This window comes from Pipistrellus kuhlii, unplaced genomic scaffold, assembly GCF_014108245.1.
Source record: "Pipistrellus kuhlii isolate mPipKuh1 unplaced genomic scaffold, mPipKuh1.p scaffold_m20_p_9, whole genome shotgun sequence".
Taxonomy (NCBI): Eukaryota; Metazoa; Chordata; class Mammalia; order Chiroptera; family Vespertilionidae; genus Pipistrellus; species Pipistrellus kuhlii.
In genome coordinates, this window is record NW_023425595.1 from 45,822,743 (window position 1) to 45,845,785 (window position 23,043).

Genomic DNA, 23,043 nt, shown 5'->3' on the forward strand with positions numbered 1-23,043 from the left:
CATTGCCTCTGAGCTAGATTTCAAGATGAAAGTTTCCTTCCATGTCTCCTCTTGGATCCAGGGACTAACTTTAGCTTGATATATTCAATATTTTCAGTACACGAACTTGGACATATAATTAAATATTAAAAAAAAACAACAACCCACTCACCTTAGCTGGTTTGGTGCAGTGGATAGAGCATTGGATTGTGGACTGAATTAGTCTGACATGTGATTCAGGTCAAGGGCACTTACCTGGGATGCTGGCTCCTCCCAGGCCAGCGTCCTTGTTAGGGTCCATGCAGAAGGCAACCAATTGATGTGCCCTCTCACATAGATATTTCTCTCTGTCTTTTTCTTTCTTTTCCAATGTCCCTAAAAGTCAATACAAAAATATCCCCATTTGAGGATTATAAAAACAAATAAAACAAAAATAGCACCTTGAATTATTACTAGTCACTTTAGATATCAAGAAAAATAGATAACTATAATTCACAAGCACTAACTAATATTAGAAGGACAGATTACCCTTTTTAAACTGAAAGATTATTTACATCCTATATGCAAATACCACCAATAACCTTCATAACTCTCCAAGCACAGATATGCCTCGCCCCCTAATGTTCCTTTCAGTAACCTCCAGGTGGTCTGGCTATCCTCTAGTGGGGGTGGCAGAACCCTAAGTATAGATGAGGTGAGTGGCACTTGACAATACCGACATTCTGGACATAAATCAGGTCACTGCAAGCCAAGACTCTGACAGCTTGCTTCTTCCCTGGCTCCTCCATTCTGCAGCAACCAGAAAGGACTATGGATTCTCAACCACAGGAGAGCTGCTGTGTTTACATGCATATGTTTGTATGTGTGGAGGGGACATGCTTAGATAGACAAGCTCAAATTCTCTGCACATCATCCTCACACTTACTAGGCTTTGTTTCACTTTTTAATGTTTTAATAAAAACAAAAATAGAACCCATAGATAGAAAGAAAAATATTTAGAATACATACAGTTCAAAAAGAATTTGCATCCAAAGAACTCTTACAATTCAAAAGAAGACCCAACATCCAATGATCCTTGTACAATTTAAAGGACTTGAGTAGTTACTTCACTAAAGATGACATATGGATGGCTACTAAGGACATTGCCTTATCCTATTTGTACTTCTATATCAAAAAGACTGTTGGATGCATGGTTTACAACATCAATATATTTCTCACAGTTCTGTGGGCTGAGAAGTCCAATGTCAAGATGCTGGCTATACTGTTTTATACACAGCTGTCTTCTCCTTCAGTCTTTACCAATTAGGCGAGGTGAGGGAGCTTTCTGGAGTCTGCTTTAGGGCACTAATCCTATTCCTGAGGGCTCCAGCCTGATAAGATAATCATCTCCCAAAGGCCTTTTAAGACTATGAATAGTTTTAGGTAGTAGGTGTAGAGTAAAAAATGAGATTGTGATTTACTGAGATTCTAAATCCCTTGCAGCTGCCTAGGTTAAAGTATCTTACATAAACTCAAGGTCACTATATGAAGGAATAAAAAGTTGAGACATATCTTCTTACAAAGACTTTTATACATTGTTCATATGACAGTTTATATTTTCTTTATGCAAATATTCAGCCCCACAATATGGAAGCAGTTATATGTAAGCTATGTAGATATGAAAATATTTTAGTTTATATTGCCTATAATGGTAATTTGTTTTCAGGGTGGACTGTCTCTTCTTTATTGATTAAAACATCTTAGAATAGTCCTTGTCACACCCACACACGTTTAAAATCTAACTTCTAAATTACATATACATGTATATGCACACACTTTTTTAAGTTCTTTAATCCTATTTATGGTATTGGTTTTTTTGGGGACTTTGACCATGCTCATACCATATTATGTGTTTCAATTGATGAATATAGATATTTCCATTTGCAGGACTCATAGTTCTTTCTTTCGCTTCTTTCAATAGTGTTTAATAGTTTATACACACAGAATTACATGACATTTCTTAGATTTATTTTCTTGAATTTCAATTTCTGATCCTATAAAATAGACTTTAAATTTCCTTTCCTATTTTTTTTTATTATTTAGAGGAAATTCACTGATCTCATTTCTTCCTAACTTCATGAACTATAGATTTTCAGAAAAATTTCTAATCATGCAATCATGTTGAACTGATATTATTAATTATGATATCTTTCTTTCCTCTTTTATCTTAGAAGATTTCTTCTTTCTTCTATCTAATCACATTGAATAGTAATCAGTCATAGTGCTGAAAATACAGTATGTGGTAACAGCAGATATTATATTGTTGTTCTTTTAATATATTTTCATTGATTTCAGGAAAGAATGGAGAGAGAGATAGAGACATCCATGATGCGAGGGGATGGATCATTGGTGTTCTGCCTTTTGCACACTGCCCAGTATGATTGGAACACACAACCCAGGCATGTGTCCTGACAGGGAATGAACCTATGACCTCTTGATTCTGGGGCCAATGCTAAGTGGCTAAGCAACATCAGAAGGGTCAGTCCAATATTTTAGAACTTGCCCAAGGCAGAGAATAGCTATTTTCTGCTTATTGCCTGGCTCAAGTTAGACAAAGCATGGACTCCAGCCTCTTAAATCTGTTTTGGTCATTGTTTTCCCCTGGTCTTTTTTGGGGGAAAGATGAGGGGGAAGGATTCTCAAGTGCAGTCATCTGCTCTTTGTTTTCTCCTTCAGTTGTACACTTTCGATCCCTCTTCCTTGTTTGAGCTCTTATGAATTCTTTATTTCTCTGCATTTATCGTTTACAGTAGCCTATAATCTGAAGATTCTAGCAGTTTTGCCTTCCCTTGAAGATCAGGTTTGGTGGAGGGGAATAGAGAAGTTATTATGGTACCTAGCAAAACTTGGTCATAATGACTTAGTTACTATATTTATTTAATTTGATAAATATATTTTTTATTGATTTCAGAGACAGGAAGAGAAGACAAAGAGAGAGGGTAACATCAGTGTGGACAGATCATGATTGATTGGCTGCCTCCTACATGCCCCTTAAGGGAATCTAGCCTGGAATTCTGGCAAGTACTCTGTCCAGAATTCAAACCGAGTCTATCTGGTTCCTGGGTGGAGACTCAATCATTCAACAACAGCCAGACTAGTTGCTATATTCATTATTTGAAGTAGGAATGAAATTTCAGGGCCTGGATTATAGAATGTTAAAATGCTGTGTCACAGAATCACAAATCTAGGAATTAATAGTGCAAGTGAATGTTGGACTCAGTCCTGTAAGGGACAGTACCACATGAGGGCACACTGTCCACAGAATTTATTGACTTTTTTGGGAATATGAAACTTCTGCTATATGCTTACTTGGGTGAGTAGCAACATGTTGAGTAATGTGTGAGAAAATTTTCCGAGAATTAATTAATTTTGGAATTTTATGGGTTAATAACCTTCCGTTTGTTGGCTTATAATCCCATACACTGAGTGAGAGGGTAGCAGTTTCATCTCTTGTAGGATATGTGGTCTCTGAAGACTTTTACATTTGTTTTTCCATAATTTATAAAAGTTGAGTTACTTAGATTTTCACTTTTTAAACTTCCAGCAATGTTAATTACTTTCATAGATTTTTAAAAACAGGACTTAAATTCCCAAACATTTGATAATGTGGGAAGTAATTCATGTGGAGGTAGCATCAGTAACTTGTTCACTTGTGATGGGTTTCAACAAAAAACAGGTACCATGGCACAACTGTTAATAAAAATTCTCTAGCAGTGTTCCACAAACTTTTGACATATATGTACCCTTTCTATAATTTCATAACACTGAGTACCGTCGTACTCATGAGAATATAGAATTAGGCGCAGCTAAACACCATGCAGTGGATATCCCCACCAAACTCTGGTGCAACGTGTACCTGCACCAAACTCTTCCCTTCCCCTGGGGGTACACTTACCACACTTTGGGAAACACTGTTCTACAGCAACTGAAAGATAGTGACTCTAGTTTGTACTGTGTTGGATATTAAAAAGTTTCATGTATCTTACAGCAAAACACATTTACATTTTGTTAGGCTGTCAGCCCCAAGGCATTGTTTGCTGTGTTGTAACTTTAATCAAATTATCAGACCACAACCTGCATAATCCATTCAAAGTGGTCACTTCCTTTTGTGAATTTAAGCCAATCTCAGCAAGTGGGTGTGGCCTGAGGTAGACAGTTATATAAAAGCCCAATCTGTACAGAGCCCACTTCACTTCTTCAAGGTAGACTGACTGAAGTTGGAGTTGCCTGGTGACTGAAGAGAATTCCTACGGATCCGGCTATTGACAAAACTTACAGACTTGGGAGAACTCAGAGTACACTCTGGTGAGTATGATATTTAGAATGAATTTTTATTTTTTTAGTAAATATCTCAAAAAATGCATACTTTATCTTATTAGAAATATTTCCAATTTAACTTCCTGGGATCTTTTCTAAGTAGAGAAGTAGATTTCTTAGTTCACTGAAATGACATGAATATTTGAAATAACTGGAATATTCTAAGAAATGCCTGGAACTCACAAGAAACTCAATACATATTTTTAAATGAATAAGAAATATTGTTGAGCATCTGTCTGGTATGATAGCATTTATGTTTTATTTATTTTATTCAATTTCAGAGAGGAAGAGAGACTTAGAAACATCAATGAAGACAGAGAATCACTGAATTGCTACCTCCTAAAAGCCCCACATTGGGGATTAAGCCAGCAAATTGGTGATATGCTATGAGCTGAAATGGAACCCACTCCTGCTTGAAAACTGGACACTTAACCACTGAGCCAGGCCAGCCAAGCAGCATTTATGTTTCAGATGTATCTTTCAGACAGTTGTTATTAGCAACGAAGTCTGGATGTTGTAGAGAGTGTGAAGCTAATGCAGAAGTAAGTTTACCAACAGCTGTAGGCCCAGCTCTGAGAGATTTCCTGTTAGACCAGACAACTTTATCTTCCCACTACTGACTTAGCCTGGCTGAGAAGAGAACAGAAATATTTTCCTCGGACTTTGAAAATCTTGTTTAACCTTCGAACTTGCAATGTCAAGGTTTCCCAGTCCTCCATCTCTGGCAGAAATGTCCGCTGGCCCTGTAGCTGACAGCTGGTGCCACACACAGATCCAGGTAATGAAATTCTCCCACATGTGGACAATCAATAACTTCAGCTTTTGCAGGCAGGAAGTGGGTGAATTCATGGAAAGTTCAACCTTTTCATCAGAAGCCAATGATCAACTGAAATGGTGTTTGAGAGTATACCCAAAAGGGCAAGATGAAGAAAGCAAAGATTACCTGTCACTTTTTCTGGTTCTGGTCAGCTCTTCAAACAGTATATCTTTGGCAAAATTCAAATTTTCTTTCCTGATTGACAAGGAAGAAAAAACATTCGAAATTATATGCATGAAGAGTTGCTATACATGTAGCTTTGCACAAGGCCAAGAATGGGGATTCAAGAAATTCATCCCTTTAGATGTTCTCTTGCATGAAGGCGACAGTTTGCTACCTGATGACAAGCTGACCCTCTTCTGTGAGGTGTCACAAGATTCCATCCCCATTTTTGGACAGAATCGCAGGAAGATGATGGAGGTTCCTGAGTGCCAGCTGGCCCATGAGCTACGAGGACTTTGGGAGAATTCCTGGTTCACAGACTGTTGCTTTTGTGTGGCTGGCCAGGAATTCCAGGCTCACAAAGCTATCTTAGCAGCTCGTTCTCCAGTGTTTAGGTCCATGTTTGGACATGTAATGCAGGAGAGCAAAACGAACCTGGTGGAAATCATTGACTTGGAGCCTGGAGTGTTTAAGGAAATGATGTGCTTCATCTACACGGGGAAGGCTCCCAACCTGGACAAGATGGCTGATGGTTTGCTGGCAGCTGCTGACAAGTATGCCCTGGAGCGTTTGAAGGTCATGTGTGAGGAAGCCCTCAGCAGTCAGCTGTCTGTGGAGAATGCTGCAGAAATGCTCACCTTGGCTGACCTCCACAGTGCAGATCAATTGAAAACTCAGGCAGTGGATTTCATCAACTCTCATGCTGAGGATGTTATGGATACTGAGGGGTTTCAAGAGAAGGTGGCATCCAATCCCAGCTTGGTGACTGAGCTGTACCGCTCTCTGGCTTCAGCACAGGGCCGCTGTCTGGGACCCCCACTCAAGTGCCTGAAACAGTCCTGAGATCTTGGCCGTTATAAGACTTCTTTGATTTTCCAGAAGCGGAACCCATAGTTGTTGAGATTGAGCACCAGATAGACAGTGAAATCTGTAGATTTTTTAGTCTATTGTGGGGGGAAGACTTCATCTCCGCCCCAGATTTTTAGTTTGATTGTTTTCCTTCTTATAGAGATCATATTTGGAAATGTAATTTATTGATTTTAGAGAAGAAGGGAAAGGGAGTGAAAGAGACCTAAGTGATAAGAGTGAATCATTGATAAGCTGATTCCTGCATGTGCCCTACTGGAAAAGAAGTGCACAACGGGGGCATGTGCCCTTACCCCCAATGGATCCTTGACCTTCTGGTTCATAAATTGACTCTCACAAACTGAGCAACACTGGTTGTGCTAAGAATATTGTCTTCCATTATTTTTTAGAGAGATTATAAGGAGGAGAGTAGAGACAGAGACTCAGAGAAAGAGAAAAGGATTCAAAGCCCAGACAGATGCATTGCAAAAGGTGGAAACTGCAACCCAGATATGCACCCTTGAGTGGAATCGAACCCGTGACCCTTCATGCCTGAGCCAGAGCTCTAAACACTGAGACAATGGTCAGGGTGAGATGAGTATCATATTGGACCATGAATGTGTAAATTTCAAAAATGTTCCAATGTGTCTCTTTAGGGATTTGCTTGTTCTGCAGATGTTGTGGTCTTCTCTTTATTAGATGTGACAACCAAAACTGCTCTTGCTGTTGTAACTTCATAATAAAGTGAATTCATTTGCAATGTGTCCACATGATTTTATTTTTGCAGTGACTCTCACTTTGCAACTAGGGGGAGCTAATATCTTGTCTTCCTACCTGGAGGTTTGATAAGCCTCTGTATGGGATGTGGTTCTCAAGGGGCTCATGTGTCTCTCCTGGATCTGAGTGTTTTCATGATTGGGGTGCTCAGACTTTTACCTCTGGGAGACATTAGTGGGAGATAGAAGTGGGAGGCACTTGGGATTGGGCTTTTGGAGTCTGTGGTGATGATTCAAAGAACAATATAGTAATATGAATCATCTATCAGCTGCCTCTTGCACACTCCCTACTGGGGATGTACCTACAACCAAGGCACATGCCCTTGACTGGAATCGAACCTGGGACTTTTCAATCCTCAGGTTGATGCTCTATCCACTTAGCCAAACTGGTTTCAGCCATGTTTCTCTTGTAGATTGTAGAATAATATCATGTAAGGATATTCATTGCTCTAGGCTAGGGGTGTCGAACTCAATCAGAGAAGGGGCCAAAATCTAAAATCCAGCCTAAATAGCGGGCCGAATGGTTTACTGAACAGTCATAAACTGTCATTGTGATGGAAACGCAGCGGAGTGCAGTGATGACAGCGCGGTGCGGGCCACATTGCAAGGCCTGGCAGGACGGATTTGGCCCATGCTCTAGGCCATGGCAATTCAATTTCAAACTGGCTGTCAATTTTGTTTTGTAGCTTTATATAAACTTTGTCAGAGAGGCAAAAACACAAAGTACTTTTTTTAGTTCAAGAAACCAAATGTATTGACTTTCAATTATAATCCTTACGATTTTTGAAGGAAACTTCTCTTTGTTTTCTCCCAAAATAATTTTCAGTCTACAGAGAGTTTCACTTAAAAATCTTTGTCACATGAAACCATTTCTCTTAACATTATGGTGACCATAGTATGGATTATATTTGGTAGTTTATTTTATTTTTTTAAATATTTTATTGATTTTTTACAGAGCTAGAAACATTAATGAGAGAGAAACATTGACTAGCTGCCTCCTGCACACCCTCTACCGGAGATGTGCCTGCAACCAACGTATATGCCCTTGACATAAATTGAACCTGGGACCCTTCAGTCCACAGACACCGACACTCTATCCACTTAGCCAAACCGGTTTAGGCTGATATTTTATTTTTTAAATAATTCTTTTTTTAATTTTTATTTTTTACGTATGTGTCCTTATTCCCCCATTACCCTCCACCACCCACTTATGCCCCACCCCCTTCTTGTCTATGTCTATTAATTAGGCTCATATGCATGCCCAGAAGTCCCTTGATTAATCTCTCGACCTTACCCCCACCCTCCCCTCTGTGACTACATCTCCACTCAGTAAAAATAATTGATAAATAATAAATGGCATAATCCAAGACTTAGATTTTTATTGTTGATTCTGGTCATGATAATGACAATTTTATAGCTTTTACTTTTGTGAAAGTAACAGGTATATACTTGGTACAATGTCACAATTATTAAAACAATTGATAATAAAAAACTGTGGATCCCCTGTTTGAGGGAAGCATGCAGGAGGCGGTGTGCAGAAGTGAAAGTCTTCCACTAGGCTTGTATGATCCACTATTTCACCCTGGATTATGGACATGAGCTGCAGCCACCAGTCAGGCCTCCTGCCTATGATCCATGGACAGTCAGGGACCAATGGCTGACAGCCACCAAGGACAGGTTCAGTCTTGAAGATGTCTTTGCAGCTAGGTCATCATTCCCTGGTTTCCTTGGGCAGCCTGTCCATGTGAATTGCTTTCTGCACAGTTTCGGCCTCCCAGGTCCCGAAATCCAAAGCTCTGGACACAGAATCAGCAGCATTCAGTGGTCCTGTAAAAAGTACAATAAAATTTGAAATGCATGCCAAGCAAACAAAAATAAAAGAAAAACATGGATCCCCTGTCTTAACATACATGTTTGACCCATCTTTGACTCTGTTCAGCAGACTAAAGTGCTTTCACCTGATCAGTTTCATTTACCTCTTACCAGGGAAGATAGGCATTCAGTTTTCTCATGTGGCTTCTTCTCTCAGCCTCCAAACACTTAACCCTCATCACATTTTCTCAGCTTATAGCTGCACTCTACTTGTGGATTAGAACACTTTTATTGTTTTCCTCCAGGTACTCATAAGCAATTTACCTCATACTCTTCATCTATTCAATCACATCAGGTGATGTGGCAGAGTTCATTATCCCCTCAGGGCCTGTTCCCTGGCTCCTCTGGGTTCTCTGGTTCTCTCTGCCTGGGGCAAAATCTTGCCTGTGAAATTTTCCTTCACAGAGAAATCTGAGGGTACTTTCACTTATCCCCTCCATTACAACTTCTGTTTTCGGATTTGTTTCCTCCTCTCTCTTGTATATGCTCTGCTTGTTTTGGAAAGCATACTTCTTTTTGAAAAAGGTGGATGAAAGCTAAAGACCATGTATGTCTGAAGATGTTATCTGTGCCACACACAATTCTATAGTTTTGCTGTGCATCAACTTTTGCTTGAAAATTTTCTACCCTCAGAAATTTGAATACATGGCTTCATTGTTTTCCAGCCTTGAGGGTTGCTGTTGAGATAATTAGGCCATTTGATCACAGTTTGATTTTCTCTGATATTTTTCAAAAGGAGATTTTTAGTATCTTCTGTTTTTATTAGAAAGTGGAAGGGGAAAGATGGAGGGAGAGAGACAAAGACAGAAAAATTTTGATGTGAGACACTGTAATTTTCAATTTATACTGAATAGTTCTCATACATATGTATTCACCAGTCACTAGGAATAAACAAATGCTCAAGGCTGGGGTATAGCTTAGTGCATGTGGGAAAATGGGCCAGCCACTTTGAAACTGCTATAGAACTCAGGCTGGTGACAACAGAACTGGTGACAACAATTAGTGTGTGGGATGTGATGTGACCACGTGTTCTTTATTCCTGGAACATTGTTTAAGAGTAGTGCCACTTGGATTAAGTATGTAGACTATAGTTGTAGACATGTAATATTTATTAGTGGTGAAATTACTACAGCATTTTTCCCAACATGTAAAATTTGTTTAAAATAACAGTGAATTAATTATAAAAAATAAGCTGTATGTTCTATTATAATTAAATCTTGTTAAATATATTTTAAAATTAATAGGATGTTAATTGATATAGGGACAGAAAATTTTATCCATTAAATCTAAAGTCAATTAGGTTGAGGTCCACAAAATGCAGGTTTTACTCTAGTGAAAACCTGGGACAGATTTTCATATTATATTAATACTAATCCTTTAATAAGTGGCTGATTGAGGTACTTAAACACTTTTCTGTATTCATTACTGACCAAAATATTCTCACTAACATTACTAGTAAATACGGCACTATATTTTATTATAAGCTATCTTATTAGATATATTTTGTTCTTTGATTTTTTTGTAGGCAATAAACAAATTCAGCAGCCATCCACTGAATCAGTGTTTAGTAAACGAATTAATTGGTGGAAAAGTTTTATGATCCACCTTTTTAAGTATCACCATGCCAGGCCCAGATTGCTGGGATGGTATTTGAACTAGCTAATTCTGCTGTGCTCCCCTTTCACTGTTCTGATTGTGCTAGTTTCAAGAAAGTTGGCTGACAAAGTCTACATTTCAATGAAACGTCCACAAGAAATGGAAACACAGTGTGTCCTGTTGTATGCTTCACATTTTCAGAATTCATTATCTGTATGTTTCTGTGAATCTCTAAAATATGCTGACCTACCTATCATTGCTGTTCTATATGATCAAATGTTTTCTTTATGTATATAAATGCATTTTTATTTCACTCTTGCTTATCTTGTAATATGCCAAATATAAGTACCTTGTAAAATACAAAGGGGAATAGCTTACTTTTTTGTTTTATTTGCTTTAGCTATAAAGCAATACCATTAGGTCTCAATTTCTCTTTCAGACTCACTCTTTTCTTCAGTGAAGAACTTTTCAGAAAATGCTTCTAAGTTCAGCAAAAAACTCGAAGTCTTGGGTAAAAACAAGTATGAGCTACATAAAGGAGTTCGGTGTTGAAATAATTTTCAAGTGTTTGCTGCTTCTGTCCCTTCACTCTAAGCATATAGGCTACCATATCTCTCAAAAAAAGACCCACTTCTGACATCCTGAGTGGCAACTGTGCTTCTGAGAAATGCTGATGCTCCTTCACTGCCAACTCGTTAGTGCCAAATCCCCAGCTGACCATGGAAGGGCCTCCACCGCCTGACCACAGCCTTCTCCAGCTTCCTCTCATGTGCTTTCAGTATCTCTCCACGACTTCAGCCAAACTCTTATTCCCAAACACACCTTCATTCTCCCTCTCCTTAAAGTCATTACCTCTGCAAAGGGTTATTTTCTTCCACTTCCACGTGGGAAAATTTTATTTATCTGGAATACCAAATATTATAAAGCCATCATTTTAGGATTAATTCTGTATAAAACACACACACACACACACACACACACACACACACACACACACACAAACACAATATTAACATAGCTTTAATATGAGGGACATAGTTTTAACAAGAAAGATTTTTTTAAGGTAGAATTTTGTGGGTAAACATTTATTTTATATTACACACCTTATGATCACACTGATATCAAATCCATGGGTATCAGTGCAAAATTACATAGAAATAGCCCTGAATCAAAAGGTTGTTGGTTTGATTCCCAATCAGGGAACATTCCTGGGTTTCAGGCTTCACCCCAGGTAGCAGGAGGCAGAAGATAAATGTCTCCCTTTTTCTCCTCCCTTTCCCTCTCTCTCTGAAAATCAATTAAATTATTTTAAAAACTACATGGAAATATAAGAGTAGAAAGTCCAAAAATTAGCTAGTAATCTATAAGGATGTATTTGTTTTTTGTTTTTTTATTAAATATATTTTATTGATTTTTTTACAGAAAGAAGGGAGAGAGAGATAGAGAGCTAGATGAGAGAGAGACATCGACCAGCTGCCTCTTGCACACCCCCTACCGGGGATGTGCCCTCAACCAATGTACATGCCCTTGACCAGAATGAACCTGGGACCTTTCAGTTTGCAGACCGACGCTCTACCACTGAGCCAAACCGGCTTTGGCTATAAGGATGTATTTGTAATGAAGGATACATATGAAATCAATGGGAAAGAAAGGCATATTCAAACATAATGTTGTATAAGTTTCTTTAGCAACTGGTAGAAAGGTGAATTCAAAGTCTCATTTCACATTGTTTCAAAACATAAGTAACAAGTGTGGAAGAACTCTTTACTAAAATTAAAAAATTTGTACAGCAAAAGAAACCATCAACAAAACAACAAGAAAGCCCACAGTGTGGGAGAACATATTTGCAAATGATACTACTGATAAAGGTTTAATCTCCAACATCTACAAACAGCTTATACAACTAAATAAAAGGAAGATAAATAATCCAATTAAAAAATGGGCAATGGACCTAAATAGAACATTTTCAAAAGAAGACAGAAGGAAGGCCAAAAGGCACATGAAAACATGCTCAAAGTCACTAATTATCCGAGAGATGTAAATCAAAACAACAATGCGGTACCATCTCACACCTGTCAGAATGGCCAACATCAACAAATCAACAAACGACAAGTGTTGGTGAGGTTGTGGAGAAAAAGGAACCCTCGTGCACTGCTGGTGGGAATGCAGACTGGTGCAACCACTGTGGAGAACAGTGTGGAGTTTCCTCAAAACACTGAAAATGGAACTCCCATTTGACCCAGTAATCCCACTTCTAGGAATTTATCCCAAGAAACTAGAAACACCAATCAGAAAGGATATATGCACCCCTATGTTCATAGCAGCACAATCTACAATAGCCAGAATTTGGAAACAGCCTAGGTGCCCGTCAGCAGATGATTAGATCCAAAAACTATGGTACATCTACACAATGGAATACTATGCTGCCATAAAAAAGAAGGAATTCTCATCATTTGCAGCAACCTGGATGGAATTGGAGAACATCATGCTGAGTGAAATAAGCCAATCAATCAAAGAGAAACACCACATGACCTCATTCATTTGTGGATAATAAAGAGCATTATAAACTGATGAACCAAAAGATAGATATAGAGACAGTATATCAACAAGTAGACTGTCAAATTACAGCGGGGAGGGGAGGAAGATCTGGGGGAGATAATAGATCAACCGAAGGACTTTTATACATGCATATAAGTACAACCAATGGACACAAAACTCTGGGGAGGGAGGGGATGTGTGGGAGGGAGGGAGGGAGGGGGGCAAAAATAAATAAATAATAAAAAATATACTCTAAGAGAAAAAAAAAAAATTTGGAAGTAAAATTTCAAGTTTAGAAGCCATAGGGAAATGACAATACAACCAGACTTGAGAACAAAGCAATGGTTAATTATATGAGAACTAATGATCAAATTCAAAGATAAAAGAGTGAAAAACCTTCTGAAGGCCCTGAGGGACAGCCTGTCTCGTCACTAAAGCCAGAGGATGGGAGAGGGGCAGCTCACATTGTCCTAAGAGTCCCTGCTCCTCCCCCTCCTCAAAGACAGGAAACCTCCTTTTCAGCGAATGTGGAAAGGGGGCAATATAATGATTATAAAAAATATGTTTTGAAAATTAATAAGAAAATCCAAAAGCTCAAAGTTGGAAATACTGCTGGACATGCCCATTGCCAAGGTAAACAAATCTAAAAGAGGATGCCACCAGTACTGACACAGATATTAATAATATTCAGATTAATTAACAATTCAAAAATACAAATGAAAACAATGTTCTATTATGTGCATTTCAAATTAGTAACTATTTTTTCAGGTATATTTTTATTGATTTCAGAGAGGAAGGGAGAGGGAGAGGGAGAGAGATAGAAACATCAATGATGAGACAGAATCATTGATCGGCTTCCTCCTGAAAAGCCCTTACTGGGGAGCAGGACCACAACCCAGGCACATGCCTTTGACCAGAATTGAATTGAATCCAGGACCTCTCAGACTGCAGACAGATGCTCTAACCACCTAGTCAAACCAGCAAAGGCTAGTCTTAATAATAATTCTAGAAACATAAGAATTAAAATTCAAAGGCTTTAGAAAAAAATCCTTATGAAGGTGTTACTCTTCCATTCTTTGTAAGACTGCTTCTTAGAGAACTCCTGATATCATTTCACCATTTCCCCCCTGACCCAGTGCCAGGATAAGTGGCCAGAAAAAGCACATAAAATTGTGGGCTGATGAAGTCTCATACTCATATTAATCTAAGTGTAGTAAATAGCACTGGTTTACCATTTAATGAGATTCAGTTTCTTTTACTATTCATGGGAGCAATAAGACTTTAGATTCCCATTTTCCTCAGACAGAGAATAGCCACTCAAGTGCCTTTGTCCTTCAAGTATTTGTCAGGAGCTACACCACTGGCGGTAGTAATACCACAGGACTCCTTATCCAATGCTCATAAAAGGGTCTCAGAAGGTGCTGAACTCTGTTCGTTCACGTCCCAAATTCATGTGGCTGGTTGCAGGAAGCTAGAAATGGGGTAAATTTTGCAACTCAATAATTTTGTACCCAAGTAGGCTAAGATTGTTAGTGTAAGGTAAGGCGGAAGCACCCGAGCCAGCAGTCTGCTCCCAGGAGGCCTTGCAGCTCTGAAGTCCTGACAGAAACCATCCCAGCGGCCTTGTGTCTCCAGCCAGATGTGGTGCTGCCCCATGAGCCAAGCTCACAGCAAGGTCACCAGGCTCTGGCAGTCCTTGTCAATGGTGGCCCCCCACTCCTTCAGTGCCCACGTGTGGCATGGAGGTGGTCTCTCTAGCACGAACCCTGTGAAAGTCATGAGCGTCAGTACTGGGCCCCAGCTGGGGCCTGGGCAGTGTTACATAGCTCCTGCAAGGCCTGTGCCACCAGCTCCACATGGTTTCTCTGATTTGGGAGATAATGGGTCCAGGAAAGCTGTACCTGGGAGGTGATGTGGCACATCACTGCAGTCACAGGCATGCACAGCAGCCCCCAGGGCAGTAGCAGTCCTCCTGAGGCAATACTCCAGGTAGTGGGTCATCTGCCAGAGGGTGCATAACCCTCAACTAGTTCTCCATAGCCTGGTGACTAACCAGCTACATATTTATAATTCAATTCCAACTCCCCTAAGGGTGAGAGTGGTGTGTGTGTGTGTGTGTGTGTGTGTGTGTGTGTGTGTGTGTGTTCACATTAGGAAATAAAAACAACAGAAATAAGAGCATAAAGCCAAGTCACAAAGAAAGAAGTGTAGAATGAAAATGCAGACAGTTAAGACTTCTTCTAGCCTGAAATTCAGTCACAACCATTCTAGTAAGATAGAATTATATCTATTACCAGGGGATGCAAAAACTCTCATAATAATTAGATTAAGACAATAAAATTGCAAGTTTAGATGCAGAGTCAAGAGAATTATTGAACAAGAATAAATTAGAATGAGAGGTGACAGAAAGGGTTAATCTCCATAATATAGTGACCCAGAGTTGAAAAGAGCCCTATACCAAGAGACCCTGCTCAGTCTGACCCATCTCATCAAAAATATTTTTATTGCTTTTTGCTTTTCATAATTATAGGAAGTTCAGACAATCTTCAGTGAAGCTCATCGCACACTGCAAACTTTTGATCAATAAAATCATGTGCTCTGTGATTCAGAATTTTTCTAATGCATTACAACTAATTTATGCTTCAAGATACAGGTCCCATGACCCACAATGGTTATAGTTTCAGACCAATAACTCAGCACCCATAGACAGTACTTTTATTGAATAGTAAACATGTCATCAAAGTCATTCAAACTCTTCTTGTTTTGTGACATGTTTCTAACTTTAAAAATGTTCACAAATAAAAACAGTTCTTTTAAAGAAAACTTATACATTCCAAGTGCTTATAAACTACTTCAACTTAAAGGACTATTTTTTGACAGAACTCAGAGTTTGTTATTTTCATAAGAAAATATTTACTTTAAATTGTCTTATAAAATTTTCTCCACTGTAACACGATTTATAATCAAATAATGAGTTTAAGTGCAGCAGAGAAGATTTTTAGGGTAGTGAAATTATTCTATACTAGAGGCTCTGCATGAATTCCTATACCTATGGGGTCAGGCGGGCTCAGCCTCAATCAAAATAGATTGTGGCTGTGCTTATCAGGAGGAGGAGGTGGTGGGAAGTTGCCTGGCCCACTCTGATTGGCCAATCAGGTCCTGGTGGCTGAGGGGAGAGGCTGTGGGCAATTGGCTGGTGGGCCCTGCTCTCTATTGAGGTGGGTGGGGATTATGGCAGGGCTGACTGGGGGAAGGGCTTTGGGCAATTGGGGTGGTGGGGATCTATTGAGGGTGGAGTGGGTTGGGGGAGGGCCTGCAGGATGTTGGCTGGTCTGACTTGCCCCCCATTGGGATGAGAGGGGGCTATCAGAGTGGATTGTCCAGGGGGAGGGACTGATCAGAGTGGTGAGAACCCATCAGAGGTAGGGCCCGCCAGATGAGGCTGGTTCACTGGCCACAGTGGGCATCATAGCAACCAGCAGTTTCCGTCCTTATGGTCGCTGGCTTTTTAGATATAGATGATACTATTATGGGGATTACATTTCATTATACATTGTCTAAAGCAATAAGGCAGTCCTTGGGTTATGTCAGACTCAATGTACATCCTTTCATGATTATGTTGCCATCTCCAATTTATTTATTAAAAAAAGTTCCTTCATTTCAAGATATGTACTTTATTTTTTTAAATATATTGTATTGATATAGTTAATAAAATACAGAGAGGAAGGGAGAGGGATAAAGAGTTAGAAACATCATTGAGAGAGAATCATCAATCAGCTGCCTCCTGCACACCTCCTACTGGGGATGTGACTGCAACCAAGGCACATGCCCATGGCTGGAATCGAACCTGGGACCCTTCCGTCCAAAGGGTGACACTCTATCCACTGAGCCAAACCGGTTAGGGTCATATGTGCTTTATGTTTTTTATTGTTTATTTACCACAAGTAAAGGTCAGGAATTGTTATCTTTCTTTTAGTTTTTTTTTGTTTGTTTTGTTTTTTACTGTTTCACTTTATTACTGCTGTGTATGTGTTCCATGTGGGTTATGTAGGTGCTTGTGTAGGTGGGTTCCAGCTTACGATGAAAATCCCATTCAGTTTTGCTGTAGGAACGGATCTCTGCTTGCTCCTACCTTAACCTCATCTCTGGTTGAGAGTATAGTTCAAAACTTGTTAAGAAAATTGTCTAGTCTTTGGAAATTCTACAGACGAACCAAGGAATAAAATTCAGTCCTCCACATTTTCCAGAAAACAAAGACCCTCACTGAGGGGTTATTAGGATGCCAAGTTATATCCTGCCATGAATCATGCTCTATAAAGCAACCAGGCTGGCTAGCTTTGACAAAATTTCCTCCAAAACTATTACCATAAGACCACTTATATTGGCCTTCTGTGGAGTTTAGAGAATGTGGTTTGCTAACTACTCTCTCTTACTTAGAGTACTTGAAATTGTCCTGCCAGTTAAGGATTTGAAAACAAGTTGTCCCCTACGAGGATGGGTGTTTTGCCTAACTTGGTTTTGTCTAGTTGGGTGGTCGCATGCAGATCTTGAGCACTTGAAATGTGAATAGTCTGACTTGAGCTGTGTTCTAGGGTAAAATGAATGCAGAATTTTAAAGACACTAGGAAAAAATAGTGAAATATCTCATTAATATTTTCAATAGTAATTATGTGTTAAAATGATTATGTTTTGGATGTATTGGGTTAAATGTATGATTATAATTTAACTTAAATGTTTTTATTATGTGGCAACTAAAAAACAAACAAACAAACAAAAAATACATATGAAAATCCCAATGCCTATCTTCCCTGGTAGGGAGTAAATGAGTAATACATAAAATGGATTAGTTGAAAGCACTTTAGTCTGGTGAACAGAATCAAAGGTGGTTCAAGCATGAAAGTGGGTTAAGGGATCCATGTTTTTCTTTTACATTTGCATGGCAAACATTTCAAATTTTATTCTAGTTTTTACAAAACCATTGAATACTGCTGGAGTCTGTGTCCAGAACTTTAAGTTTTGGATCCTGGAAGGTTGAAGCTGTGCAGAAAGCAATTCACATGGACAGGCTCCCCAAGAAAATCAGGGAATGATGAACTAAGTGCAAAAACACCTTCAGGATTGAACCTGTCCTTGGTGGCTGTCAGCCATTGATCCTTGACTATCCATGGGTCACAGGCAGGAGGCCTAACTGGTGGCTGCAACTCACGTCCACAATCCAGGGAGAGACAGTGGATCATACAAGCCCAGTGGCACAATTTCAGGTCTTTAAACCCCTTCACACTGCCTCCCACACTTCCCTCAAACAGGGGATGCACAGTTTTTCACTATCAATTGTTTCAGTAACATGTGACATTTTATGAAGAAGAGACCTATAATACTTTCACAAAATAAAAGCTATAAAATTGTCATTATCATGACCAGCATCAAAAATAAAACACTAAGATTTGGATTATGCCATTTGTTATTATAACTTTCATTTTTACTGATTGGAGATTTAGTCAAATAAAAATTCAAATGTTTGCAGGTCTTGATAAGAGATTGGTTTGAATGATGATGGGTTGAGATGAACCAAAGACAATTCCTACATTTTGCATTTAATAACTGGGTGAAAGAAATACCACAAGATGAAATGGAAAATATATTTAAGGAAGTACATGGAAGTTTAAGTGACAAGGCTCAGGACACCAGATGCAGGAACTGTCTTAGGTAGTAGTACCATCTCAACTATCCCTTCTTTAAATTCTTCTCCTTCTCTAGTTCTTCAGTCACTTCTCTTGATTCAGAATGATTTATTTAGCTAAGATATATTCTAAATGATCTGTGCTTTCCCTAAAGTAATTTTGAGTCTTTAGGAAAACATCTCAAATCACTGCCATATTCTAACTACCTGATCCTGGTAGAGATAGATTTCAGGAGAGGAAAACAGAACAATCTGCACCATCCTTCCCCAGTTTCTGCTGCAAAAGCAGGACCTAGAACAATAGGGCTCTACATAGGGGTTGTCACTGGAACCTTGCCTGGTTATCACTCCCGGGCCCATAAATACCTAAGAATCTTAGGAACCTGGCTGGGTAGGGTCTGGAGTTCTCTGGATTGCTGCTGTCCAGACAGCAGCCAGGGGAGCTCTGAGTGTCTTTGTCTCAGCATTGCATCCTGAATGGGCTGTGTTAGTAAGCCAAGGGCAGGATCATCTTGGACACATCGTTTTGACAAGAAGGCCGCCCAAATATCAAGATCTTAGCCTCACCTTCAGGGTCCTCCTGACTGGCATGAAGCAGGTTCTGCAGCACACACAAAACATGTGGAATATGCTCTCTGCTTCCGTGGCCAGACTTCACTCTCATTAGAAACCCCTCCAGGTGAAGTGGCTGCAGACTCTTCAGAGACTCAGAGTGGATCCAGGAGGAGCACTTGGGGATGAGTCTGAGCACCTGGAATGGTGTCCCTTCCCCCTGCTCCACTTGCAGGACCATCTGAACCGCCTGGTGGTCACCATGCTGCAGAGGCCCTAGAAGAGAATGGTGGCCTAGATGTAAGCCAGCAGGTCGCAGTTGGGCCTGGCTGCAGCCTGGTTTTTATTCTGTATTTGTGTGTGTGTGTGTGTGTATGTGTATGTGTGTGTAATTTTATCAATTTGAAAAATGCACAAAGCCCAGAATCAGGAACAAGCCCAAAAACTCTAAGACACCTCAGATCTGTCCATTTCATTTCTCTGTCTGTGTCTCCATATCTTTATTGCCCCTTGCTATAAATATTTCACTCTCATAGAATGCTTTATGGGTAGCTGTTTAGATGCATAAATTAAAAATAATTTCGCTAGTTAATTCAGCAAAGCTTCATATTAAATCAGGAAAATAATTGTATGTGTTTTTTCACAGAGTGAAATAAAAATTGAAAGGTCATTGGAGCTCACTTCCCACATCTTAGAAATCATTTTTAACTGAAAGCAATTTTGTGTCTCCTTTTTAGATCATACTAGGGAAATAATGCCCTTAGAGGTCTCTGAAATCCATAAGATAGGAAACCATAAATGAAATAATGTTTGGTAACAGAGTGAAAGGATAAGGTTCCATATTACTGACCCAAAATTATACATTCCCTGTCCCGAGGTTTCTAAATATTATGGAAAAATGAAGAAATTGTCAAAAAGAAGGTTCTCTTTCATAACACAAATGTAACATACTTATACCTCTAGATCCCAAGATTACATACCCTGTCCCAAGTCTAATCGCCTCTCCCATAAAGTGAATCATATGCTGGTGATTAACATGCCCTGGTTCTAAATGATCATTTCTTTAAATTTATATGAATAAAATCACATAGTATACCATTTTTGGTGTGTACTTTCTTTTGTTTAAAAGTATTTCGGTGATCCCAGCCAGAGTGAATTAGTGGCTGAGTGCCAATCTATACACCAGGAGGTTACAGTTGAATTCCCAGTCATGGTACATGCTCAATTTGCAAGTTGGTTCCCCAGTCAGAGACATGTATGAGTAGCAGGAAACTAATCAATTATTTTCTGTCATCATTAATGCTTCTCTCTCTCACCCTTCCTCTTTGAAATCAATAAAAGTATCTTTAAAATTAAAGAATTGTAGGAAAGCATTTTGGTGAGATTTATGAACTGCCCATGTATTGCATTTGTTTTTATTATTTTCTCATGGTATTGCACTCTAAGATTGTACCACAACTTGCTCATTCCATGCGGGAAATGTCTAAGCAGGGCTTCAGCCAATTTTTGTTGGATTATTTCTCTATCTTTTTTTTACTTGTATGACTACTTTATATAATTTGGATATTAACCCCATATCAGTGGAAACATTTGCAAATATGTTCTCCCATACCATGGGTTCCTTTTTCATTTAGATGTTGATTATTTTGGTATGCAGAAAGGTTTTTATTTTGACCTAGTTCCATTTTTCTATTTTCTCCTTAGTTTCTGTTGCCCAATAACAAAGATTTGGAAACAGCACAAGTGGCCATCAGTAGGCAAATGGTAAAAAACAGCTGAGAGTCATTTATACAAAGGAATACTATACAGCTGTACAAGGGATCTCTTAAACTTATGGACCTGGAGAATATTATGTACATGAAATCAGCCAACTTCTTGCATTTAATATTACTTTTTCAGACACCCATGTCATCTATTATTGTACTTCCTTATGAAAGTTTAGAAATAGACAAAATCCAGAAGTTAAATTGGAAATATTTTTAATAAGATAAAGTATGCTTTTTTTTAGATATTTACTAAAAAAATTAAAACATATAAATATCATACTCACCAGAGTCTACTATGAGTTCTCCCAACTCAGTAAGTCCTGTTGATAGCAGGGTCTGTAGGAATTCTCTTCAGTCACCTGGCTGTTCCAACTTCAGTCAGTCTACCTTGAAGAAGTGAAGTGGGTTCTGTACAGATGGAGCTTTTATATAACTGCCTACCTCAGGCCAGACCCACTTGATGAGACTGGCTGAAATTTATAGAAGGAAGTGACCACTTTGAATGGATTATGCAGATTGTGGTCTGATAATTTGATTAAAGTTATAACATGGATAACAACACCTGGGGGCTCACAGCCTAACCGTATGTAAATATGTTTTGCTATAAGATATATGAAACTTTTCAATATGCATTATAGTACTAACTATAGTCACTACCTAACAGATGCTGTAGAGAATTCTTATTAACAGATGTGACATGCTACCTGCTTTTTGTTGAAACCCATCACAAGTTAACAATTTACTGATGTCACTTCCATATGAATTACTTCCCACATTATCAAATGTTTGGAAATTTAAGTCATGTTTTTAAAAATCTATGAAAATTATTAACATTGTTAGAAATTTAAAACGTGAAACTCTAGGTATCTCAACTTTGATAAATTATGTAAAAACAAATGTAAAAATCATCAGAGACCACATATCCCACAAAGAGATGAAACTGCTGCCCTCTAACTCAGTGTATAGGATTGTAAGCCAACAAACGGTAGGGTCATTGACCCACAGGATCCCAAAATTAATTAATTCTCAGAAAATTTTATCACATTCCTTAACATGTTGCTAGTCACACAAGTAAGCATATAGTAGAAGTTTCATTTTCCCACAAAAATCAATAAATTCTGTGGGCAGTTTGCCCTCCTGTGGTGCTGTAACATAGTGCTGTCCCTTACAGGACCTTGTCCAGTACTCACACTATTATTTTCTAGATTTCTGATTATGACACACAGCTTTTTAACATTCTATAATCCAGGACCTGAAATCTCATTCCTATTTCAAATAATAAATATCGCAACTAGTCTGGCTGTTGTGGTTGAATGATTGAGTCTCCACCCATGAACCAGATGCACTTGGTTTGAATTTTGGACAGGGGACATGACAGAATTTCAGGCTAGATTCCCTTAAGGGGCATGTAGGAGACAGCCAATCAATCATTATCTGTCCACATTGATGTTAGTTACCCTCTCTCTCTCTCTATCTGCCCTTCTCTCTGAAATCAATAAAATATATATTCATCAAAATAAATAAATATAGTAACTAAGTCATTATAACCATGTTTTGCTAGGTATCATAGTAACTTATCAATTCCCCTCCACCAAACCAAGTCTTCAAGGTAAGGCAAAACCACTAGTATCTTCAGATTATAGGTCAGTGTAAAAGATAAATGCAGGCACAGAGAAATAAAAAATCCATAAGTGTTCAAATAAGACAGAGGGTCTGCGGTGTACACTGAAGAAGAAAACAAATAGCAGATGACTGCACCTTGAATCCTTCCCCCTCATCTTTTCCCAGAAAATGGCCCCATAATACAATAACTAAAGCATATTAAAGAGTCTGGAATCCCTGCTTTGGCTAACTTGAGCCAGGCAATAAGCAGGAAATAGCTATTTTCTGCCATGGTCAAGTTCTAACACATTGGACTGACCCTTCTGATGTTGCTCAGCCACTTAGCATTGGCCCCAGAATCAAGAGGTCATAGGTTCATTCCCTGTCAGGACACATGCCTGGGTTGTGGGCTTCAATCATAGTGGGCAGTGTGTAAATGGCAGAAAACCAATGATTCCCTCTCATCATTGATGTTTCTATCTCCTTCTCCATTTATCTCTA

The 23,043-nt window shown here is 38.9% G+C and overlaps 2 protein-coding genes across 2 annotated transcripts in view; one reads left to right on the top strand and one right to left on the bottom strand.

Annotated features, from left to right (window-relative positions):
• The first annotated feature begins 5,029 nt into the window (after positions 1-5,029).
• Positions 5,030-6,157, top strand: LOC118712532 (speckle-type POZ protein-like). The gene has a single exon (XM_036426341.1). It carries the CDS (start codon positions 5,030-5,032, stop codon positions 6,155-6,157), a length of 1,128 nt encoding a protein of 375 aa, XP_036282234.1.
• Positions 6,158-8,647: 2,490 nt separating this feature from the next.
• Positions 8,648-23,043, bottom strand: part of LOC118713759 (putative tripartite motif-containing protein 49B) — a 28,319-nt gene continuing 13,923 nt past the window's right edge. Inside the window, exon 7 of the mRNA XM_036428652.1 lies at positions 8,648-8,763. Within this exon, the coding sequence (XP_036284545.1) occupies positions 8,648-8,763 (116 nt within the window). The remainder of the gene's footprint in view (positions 8,764-23,043) is intronic.

What these genes read in the sequence shown, in the direction of transcription:
- LOC118712532 (XM_036426341.1), top strand. Translation starts at nt 5,030, where the DNA reads ATGTCAAGGTTTCCCAGTCCTCCATCTCTGGCAGAAATGTCCGCTGGC.